The sequence below is a fragment of the Neodiprion virginianus genome, chromosome 3 (assembly GCF_021901495.1).
Source record: "Neodiprion virginianus isolate iyNeoVirg1 chromosome 3, iyNeoVirg1.1, whole genome shotgun sequence".
Classification (NCBI taxonomy): domain Eukaryota; kingdom Metazoa; phylum Arthropoda; class Insecta; order Hymenoptera; family Diprionidae; genus Neodiprion; species Neodiprion virginianus.
Window position 1 is genome coordinate 35,536,778 of NC_060879.1, and position 9,679 is coordinate 35,546,456.

General features: G+C 40.2%; 1 protein-coding gene across 1 annotated transcript; it reads right to left on the reverse strand.

The window, feature by feature from the left end:
- Positions 1–91: 91 nt before the first annotated feature.
- Positions 92–8,671, reverse strand: LOC124299650 (microtubule-associated protein futsch-like). The gene is made up of 4 exons (XM_046752918.1): positions 6,435–8,671; positions 734–6,341; positions 455–591; positions 92–203 (listed from the first exon to the last, which is right to left on the reverse strand). The coding sequence occupies exons 1-4, from the start codon at positions 8,669–8,671 to the stop codon at positions 92–94; spliced, it is 8,094 nt and encodes a 2,697-aa protein (XP_046608874.1).
- Between the last annotated feature and the right edge of the window lie 1,008 nt (positions 8,672–9,679).

The following is a 9,679-nucleotide window of genomic DNA, read 5'->3' on the forward strand; positions in this document are numbered from 1 at the left end:
GCACTTTTTTACCCGAGTACTTCGCGTCGTCAAAACGGTAAGAGCTTAACTCGTAACAGCGTGAACTAGCAATGCATCATATATTCGTTCGTTAATTACCACGACCTGTTATTTTGTCAATCAAGTTTTGGAAGACAATCCTTACATCCATTAAAGCTTCATCCAATGTCGGACCGAGCAAATAGTAGAAGACAGTTGGTGAGCTGAAAAGCAAATAAGTTTATTTTATGTTAAATCTTTCATCGCATTTATATTCGTTGGATTAACCAGTCACGATAAATGTTGTAGAATTAAATCACCCCGGCAGTCTGAACGACGAAGGACTGCCGATTCTGACGGGATTTCAAGTTTTCTATAAATATTCCGAATTCGTGGTCGATATTATCTCTGAATATCTTCGTAGGTATTACTGCGCTGAATTATTTCTACTATAAAACTAGACTGCTCTCTTTACCTTGACGACCCTGCGTCTTGCGAACTACTGGAATCTTCGACTTGCGATTCTTTCCTCGGTGGGACAGGAGTCGCCATCATAACAACGGTGGATTTTCTGGTTGCAAACGGTATTGATTTCAAGTCATTCGGCGTGGCCTGTGAAAGTGAGCTTTTCGGAAAACGTGGTCAACCATTGGAACCCTCCCCACGGTATAATTATCTCTAGCAGAACAATACTATCACCGGTGCTCATTGGAACTGTTATATTTATTCTGCTATCACCAATTGTCAATCTCACCTTAGATTGGTACTGGTTTAAAGCATCGACTTGAATTTCAGCCTCAGGTGTATTTTGATCCAGAAGGCTGGTCAGAAAACGTGTCTCGGAATTCGTAACCACAGATGATAATTCGGTGTCCTTATTCTTCGTGCCCTTCATCGAATGTTTACTAGATTTTGGCCGGGTATTAGGCAGCGCTTCAATCGACTTTTTTCCGACCTTTCGAATTAACAGCACTGCAGATTCAGACTTGCTCGTTTCCAGCTCATCGGTAGGGTTGAGATTTCTAAAGTTTTTTTCATCGGTCGATCCGTTGTAGATTACGAAACTTTTATCGTCGTGCTTTTTTACGGTTACACTTCTGCCTGCGTCTTCGATATTCTCATTTCTCAAGACGTCAGTTAATGACGTTTTCCTACTTGTCATCTGACGGCCATCAGCCACACTCGTTTCAGCGTTGATGTTGGAGGCGACGGAGTCAGCTTGAGAGCTTCGTTTTTTGAACAATCTTTTCACACTTCTCGAGAACACGCTATCAGTCTTAGTAACGCCGTTTTCTTTCGACGTCTTCTTAGAACCATCGACTGCCAATCTCGATGAATCTACCCTCAACTCATCTTGGTTCTTTTCATCCATCCGTCGCTTTGAAGACTTCGATTCTACTTCTTTTCCAGTTTCAATTCGCTTTCTGATGTAGCTCTTCGCTACGGACAACAGGCTACTTTTTTTTACGCGACTCGATTGTTGACCTACTTGTTGCTCGGTCTCAACTGTACTGTTCGAATCCGTTTGCCTTACAGGTGATATCACAACCTCGGCCAGATCTTGTACAATTTCAACATTGTTCACCGTAATGTTAGCCTGATCAGATATTATTAAAACATCATTCGATCCGCATTCGTAACTTTCCGTTTCCTGATTACATCTTAATTCACTTCGACTTGTCGCTAGGTTATTGACAATCAGCACTTCGCTGTGAGTTACGGGACTTTCAGGATTGCTGACACCTTCTGGTTCGCAACTTTTCACTTTAGACTTCGACACCTGCTTCTTACTTTGTCGTCGACTCTTTCGCTCGTTAGTATCAGCCTTGTCGTCCTTTTGCATCAAAGTCTTGGATTTCTGCTTGGCTTTGTCACTCGGCAAAGCTTCGAAAGAATCCCTACCTTCTTGGTACTTTACGGCACCAGTCTTTCGACACTCCAATGAATCCCGCTTGGCTTCATGATCAATTTTACCGACGCAATGATCTTCCATCTCCGCGTGATCCTGTCTGCTTTTCACCGATGCTCTGGATAAGAGTTTACGTATCGTCGCAAAACTTTTCCCCGAAGATCTCTTGGGACGTTCCTCTACGTTGTCGTCCTCCTTACATGTATCGTCGTGTTCGTTCGATATGTATTTAGCACTGTCCACCATCGGGGCATATGAGACAATTGTGCCTTTGATTACGTGGATCTTTTCCAAAGGCTTCCTCATCTCCTCGTTGTCCCTCAACGAATATTTCTTCGTTAAATCATCAACTTCGAATCTCTTGCTATTGGAAGATACTCGATTTACCTCAGTCGAAGCAGCTAGCAAAAATTGACTGCCTAATTTTTCCGTACTGATAATTACGTCGTATGATGGTTCAGTCGCGTGTTGGGGCTCCAGAATTTGGTAGGAACGTTTGTTAACAACTGATGGTTGTTTGTAGTCGTTATGCTTTTCCGATCCAGGAACAGAGTCCAATGATTTTACAGCCACAAGCTCCTCTTTGTCATCGTCAGCTACGTCCGACTTACCGATTTGACGGTCATTTTCTTCCGCATTCGAATGGCTTGACAATGACAATGGTATTTTCGTAACTTCAAAATGGTCTTCCAGAATCATCTGCGAGTTACCCGTAATTATAGAAAGACTGGCATCGGTTCTTTTTTTGGAAGTACTGCTAAAAATCCGAGACAACGAATTGGCGAATTTTTTTATGTTTCCATCGATCTTTTCCTCATTATTTTCAACAGCATTATCTAGCGTCCCGTGTTTTGCCCTCACATCTTTACTATTTTGCAGCAATTTTTTCTCCTTGGTTCTTTTGGTAACGGTATTTGATTCGGGAATTAATATGGCATTTGTATCGTTCGGTTTTTGCTTCTCTTGCGTTTTGTTTAGGAACGATTTTGACTTTTCAATTTCCTGTTTTACGGAGTCATTTTTAACGTCGTTCTTATTCATCGACGCGCTTTTCGGTGGCCCTTGGTCATCCTCGTTCTTCGGTATCGATTTTCTTGGGGACTTAAATAAGGATTTCAGGCTTTTTCTTAAAATCATGGTATCGTCATTGGCAACGGCTGAGTTCGCATTTTCTGCTACAGATTCCACACTGTTTGCAGCAGACTTAGCTGATATCGATCTTAATAGCGAGTTTTTCTTAGACGTCTTCTTGGGTTCTTCTTTACTTGTTGGTAATTTTATGGATTCCACGGAATGTTTCGCTGCCCTATAAACTCCAGCGTCTTCAGTTACGTCACTGGTGTGTTTTTGCATGAAATCGTTTGGGAAAATTGTTGCTTGATACGACTTCTGACTAACTTTCTCAATCACCAATGGACTATTTTCGTTACCCAATAGCTTGTGGCCGGCTGGCTGTCTCGAGTTTTTCGCTTGGTTTCTATTGTCTTCTAAGGACTTGGTGCTTTGTATCGTTGGAATTTCTACAGCATTCTGTTCCGAAACATGAACATTTTGTTCATGATCAGTTTCGATTTCAGAGGCTGCCGGTTCCAGCCCACTGGGCTTCAATGAAAGCAGGGATTTTTCAACGTTGTTAAAGATTTTTGAATTTTTATTACCGGAATCAAAACCTTTTGGAGGCTGTGATTTGTTTGACGATTTGAATATAGATTTCACGTTCAATAACAGCCCGTGCTTTTCTTTATTTTCTGTTGTCAAATTATCTGACTGCTCTTCGCTCTTTACATTTTTTGGTGAAATTAAATTTGGTTGTAATTTAACGCCAATTGAACTTTCTCCTTGTAGCTGATCCTGGATCGATGGTTCAACCAGATACGTTGCGGCCACAAAGTTTGGGCTCTTGAAAATAACTGCTGAAGTGTTTCGAATGGTCGATTCAATCGGTTCCGGTGCTTTCGCCAAGATGTGTTCGTCGCTGGTTTCATTTTCTTCGTTTTTCCAATGTTCCTTTTTTAATTCCTTCTTCACTGATCCTTTGCTTCTCTTTGTCAATTTTTCTTCACTCTTGAGACGATTCGCGGAATCTTTAGATTCTGGGAATTCACAATCATTTTCTGATTTATTCAACGTCTCTTTGCTAGATGTTCTGAGATGCATCATTTGACGAAGTCTTGAAAATGATTTTTTCACTTTGGGGGAAAAAGTGTTTATATTTCCCGATCGACCCAACGTGCAGGATTCTGAATCCTCTGAATATTTCACTTCGAGTTCAAGATTTGGAACGGACTTTTTTTCATTTCTTCCTAAATCGCATCCACGTCTTTCACTCTGCAGATTTTTGCCACCATCAAGTATCGAATGTGAATTAATTATCTCACGTGGCGAAGAAATACTCCGTTTATTGTTAGTTTCACTGTCCGTCACTACTGAATATAATTCGATCACATTTCTTGGTATAACATCAGCCGATCTTTTTGACACAACAGCAAATGTATCTTCAAACATATTTTCGACGTCTGTTGATATTATTGGATCCACTAATAGATTTTTAGAGTTTATTGATTTCTCATCGTGCCGTACATCGCCATCTATCAATGAAATATTTTCACCCATATATTCTTGGCTAATCAAAAGATTTTCTTTGCTCAGTGGTGACAAGTTACTCGATTTCAAAGCGAGCGACTGCAAAGATTTACTCGATTTTTCGTTATCATTTCCATTCTCGAAGTCGATTGAATGTTTCGAAGCGAATTCTACGTCCATATCTGTCTGCGATTCTGTATCAATTTTTAACATTGCTTTGCTTCTTTTTGCAGAAGCTTTCGAGCATTTTCGTTTAGATTGAAAACTTCGTTTCAAGCTTTTGGATAGACTGCTCGGTTCCTTGGCGTCTACAGATGCTTGAATGTCAGGGCCGACTGATGTCTGGTCGTTTGTCGTTACCGAAGTTGTAAATAACTGTAGTGATGCTAAGTTATCCTCTGTTTTATTCTGAAATTTGCCAGTTTTAAATTTGAAAAGTAGCTTCGGCTTTGTATCCTCGGTATTGGCCGGAACATCCTTTGGCTCTTCTTTATCTTCGATTACACCACCACCTGTCGGAGACGATTTTGAAACCACATTGAGCATGGATTTTTTTCGCTTCATAGGTTCTCTCACATTGGAACTCTGTCGTGAAACATCCACGTGATTATCTGTGACATTCGCCTCAGTTTCATTACCGCTGAGAAGTTTCTCGCCTTCTTTTACGTCAGTTTTAGATTTTTCACTACGCAGCGACCAGCGTGAATCATTCGCTTTGATGTTCATCGCGTCAATTTCTTTGTTCGTTTCCTGCTGCTGTGACGCTTCTGCGGCAATTGACGATTGTCCTGTGCTAGGAAGGTTTGGTTTTAATATGTCCTCAGTGGTAATGGGATATGCCTGAGTTTGAATACGTTTCAAATAACTTTCGAGTCCCATTTCGTTAATTTTTAATTCTTCGGTCAATTTCTGCTCAATTTTATTAACATCCGTATCCACTGAATGGGAATTTCGAAGTTCACTGTCGTTACCAGATATTGGCAAAGTTTCCACAGGCTTATTTAGATTCAGACTTATTACCTTGTTGTCATCCGTTTCCAACAATGTTGCCGATGATTTACCACCTTCCTGCAGGGAAACTTTTGACGAAGTTTTTTTCAGAGAGGGATCGTTTCCCGATTGCTTGTCGTCGTTGCTGTCCATTCTCGACAATTTCTTTGATAATATACTCCCTGTTAGGGAAACTTTCTCCGAAGTTTTTTTCCAAGATTGATCGTTTGTCAGACCACTCTTTTTCTTCCCAAGTGTGAGCTCCGTATTCGGTTTATTACTGCCCAGTGTAGACGCTCTATTCATAGATTTGGTCTTCGACATTTCCTTACTATCTATTTTTCGAGTCACATTTTCATCTAACTTTACGTTTAGCGTTGAATTTCTTTTACCATCTTCTAAATCATTAAAAGAGTTAGTTCTTGGAACACTCGAACTTTTCGTGCCAACCAGAAGTTCACTACCAATTTTTGGTACTACACTGTTCTCCTGCTCTGCTGTTGCATTTTGTTCAGTTTTATTTTCTTTGGAGACAGTATTTTTCTTCGACCTGATAATTCTTGAGAATAAAGACGGTTTTTTCGCAGAGAATTCCATAATTTCTTTATATTCTATTTCTTTCTCTATTCCAGGTGAGTGATTGGCAAATTCACCTGGCAAAGAGACGCTTTTTTTTACTTTAGACTCGCGCTCTTCAGCTAACATGTGACTTGATTTCAATCGCGAATCGTTACTGTAATTATTTGAAGTATGATCATCGTTACTTTCGGTCACATTTTCTATGACTTGCCCATCTTCCAGATCCACTTGCATTGCGTTTACTTCATTATAAGATTTAATCATTTGAATCGATTCCAAGTTTTTCACGATATTTTTATTCCTATTCACATATTTTTGCATGGGAAAAATAATTGGAAGCTTTAGAGCGTTTTCGTTTTTCACATTGGCGGCGATTAAACTTTTTTTGAAAAACTTGATGCCCAATCGATCAACTCTTTCCGTCCTTTCTATTACTTCAACATCACGTGGACTTTGAATAGTCGACGGTGTCTTGGAGGAAAGTATAATTTCGTCATTTCTAAGTTTCTCAGCACTGAGATTAGCACTTGTCGTTCCGTTTTCAAAATTTCTTTCTTCACCAGATTGGTCCAGCTCCGCTGTCACTGTATCGAGTGCAAGAATTGACGAGGACTGTAATTTTAAATTTTCCAACGACTGAACCGATTGTGAATTTTCCACCACGTGCGATTCCTCAACCGTACTTTTATCCCTAGTGCGCTTTTTACTAGTGGATAAGAAATCTTTCACAAATTTCGGTAAATGATTAATTTTCTTCTCGTCATTGTTCATATTTTTACCGATATCTGTAGTCGGAATGACAACAATATCACTGCTAATGTTTGTATTCTCACGACTTGCTTTGCCTGTGGCACTTCTTTTCCGAGACACCTTTTCCACCACGTCCAGCTCGTATAAATCATTCGTGCCTTCTCGCCTTTTGTTGCAGCTATCGTTCAAATTATCCTTCGACGAGGAATTTGAAACCTCCAATTTTCTATGCTTACTCCTTCCTACATTCTCTATTGTCGATTGCTCTTCTTTCAACTTTATCTCGATATTGACGTTCAAGACCGAGGGTTTCGTTAGCGATGATTTTTCATCCAAGTATTCGACGCTGTCTATTCGTTTCTCGTTCCTCTCACTACCACTCGGTGACGCTGACAAATTATCGACGCTGCTTTCCACCGCGACGTACTTATCACGACTACGTTTCGACGATTTTGATTCAGATCGGACAGGCATCTCCTTCCTTTTATCATTCTTAACATCATCTCTCGCATGCTCGGAATCATTTTCATCCAAGAGAAGAAGCGTGTTTGAATTCTCGACGATGTCGTCTGACGACTTATTACTCATCGTCTTCAGATTTTCTAAGCGATCACAATTTTTTACCGACAAGCTGTTCGAACTATCTTTCGCAGCTTCTGCGTTCCCAGGCTGATTTTCTTTCAGTGATTTACGGAAGAGACCCTTTTGTTTTTGTTCGTTAGTCGGTTTTAGGCACTCCAATTCTTCATTCGTCCCAGCTCGATATTCATCACAGTGTCCATTCAACGGTTTCGATCGATTATTCATTTTCACGTTTCCGTTTTTGCTCAAATCCCTTTGACCTTCGTCAGACTGATCGCTTGCACTGCGAGAGTTGCGTGTATTCACTAAAAGGTAGGAAAAAAATTCAAGATGAGCCGAACTCTGCGAGACGTCGACGTTTTCTCGTTCCGTGACCTTATCTTTCGTTTTATCATCTTGGAAAATTAAATTCTTGGATTTTGTTTCTTCTCGAGTTCGGGAGAATTGATTTTCATCACTATTCGAGGTTGTTTTTGGTATTAAAATTTCTTGAGTGTCGACATTTCTCAAGTTTATTTCCTCCCGCTTACGAAATTCGTCATCTTCGATTCGATGAGAACTCTCAACACCGATATCGCTTCGGTTTTTCTCAGAGCTCTTAAAGTTTTTCTCGGATATAAAATCATTGTTTTCTTCTACGTTTTGCACGGTATTTTTTGACTCCGTACCATCGTTTTCAATTTCTACCACTTCGGTTACCAAACTGACTTCCTCCGGCGCAAAAAAATCGTTTTCAACTCCGTCAAAAACCCGCACATCCTCGTCCAAGCTGACGGACTTTTTTTGCTTCGTCGATAAATTTTCACTGGCAGAACTTGGTGCGGGGGATTCGACGTCGATGTACGGCAAAAAGCAAGCCTGGTCGTCATTGACGACGAGTCGACACACGAGGGACGTTTTTATCCCGTCAAATGGTATCTCCTTTCTGTTCGCCTGTTGTACCTTCAGTATTAAACTGTCTTTCACTCGCATGCCAAGAGTGTTCGAGCTGCGGTTGTTTAATCGTTCGAAATTATCGTCTATGACGTGAAAAGCCGCCTTAGTAATCGACTGGACAATATCCCTGACATCTTTCAGCTCGGTGTTCTCTGGGGTTGAATAATGGATATTAGAGAGTGATATTTCATGGTTTTCGATGTCATGATTTTGGTACTGACTTTCCGGATTCAAATTTTTTGATGCACCGATTGAAACCGCTGGTTGAGAGTTTCTCGAAGAGATTCTGTCGGTCAGCGATTCGTCGTCACGATTATTGTTATTCCGGTTCGAGTTTTCCTCACCATTTTGCTCGTCGATCATTTTTCTCCTCGATTATTCACGACGGCAATTTAATCTCACATCTCAAGGCTGCTATATATGTAAATTACTATGTGATTCTGATTAGCACACGTGACAGTAAGGTTGTGAAATTTTTTCGCAGTTCTTTATCGGAAAACATATTGTATTTCTGCTCAAACGTTTAATTCAGTTCTTGCTTGATTTGTCTGTAAAAATTCATTACGAATCATTCTTACACTTACTTGTCGAGTCGATCTCTTACTGACAAGAAGAAGCTACTTAATGCATATTTCTCTACAATAGATGTTTCAATAACAGGTCCATACCTTTCCTTCGAATGGATTTGACGAATACTCGAATCTTAGGAGTGCTAGCACTGACCGGCTGCCTTGGCTTTGAAGGAACTTCTTCGTTATTTTTGACGATAGTTTTTATCTCGGCGAAACTTTCACGCAATACGTTAAAGCAGTCGTTTATTGCTTCGTTTAATTGGCTTTCGCTCTCATTCCCAGTCTCGTGATAATTATTTTCCGATTTTACAAGAGGGTTACTAATTTCATTAGACTTGAACATCGCTGTGAGTATTACGCTGAGAAAATTTAGCACCTTGTGATCAATGCAAATTGCGTTCTCTAATTCGTAATACAAGTAGTAAAATAATTACAGACTTACGTTACATTTTCCTGAGGAAATATTACGCTGCGAAAGTATTGATTGACTGGTACAATTTTATAAGGATGGTTGAATGAAGATACGGAGGAAAAGATAAGGGAGTATGTATTTATTACGCAACAGCCTGAAACCGGCAATCAGTTCTGCACCCTCTTCCGAATGCATATGTTTTCAATGTTTCATTGACAGCCTTCACCGCATGTACGTGCGTACATACAATGAGATCTATAAGTTTACGTGGATTGATTGAGAAAATTGCGGGAAAACTGTATTCCGACTAGTTTCTCGACGGTAATATCGAGATATTGGAATAGAGGGACGAACACTGATCGACTGTAAAAATGTAATTACCGCATC

Bases quoted from the DNA above. Each gene is read 5' to 3' on its own strand.
- LOC124299650 (XM_046752918.1), bottom strand. From the start codon at position 8,671: ATGATCGACGAGCAAAATGGTGAGGAAAACTCGAACCGGAATAACAAT. The intron at 592-733 runs GTGAGATTGACA...TCACTTTCACAG, and splicing joins TAAACCAGTACCAATCTAAG to GCCACGCCGAATGACTTGAA. The intron at 204-454 runs GTAAAGAGAGCA...TTTGCTTTTCAG, and splicing joins CAAGACGCAGGGTCGTCAAG to CTCACCAACTGTCTTCTACT.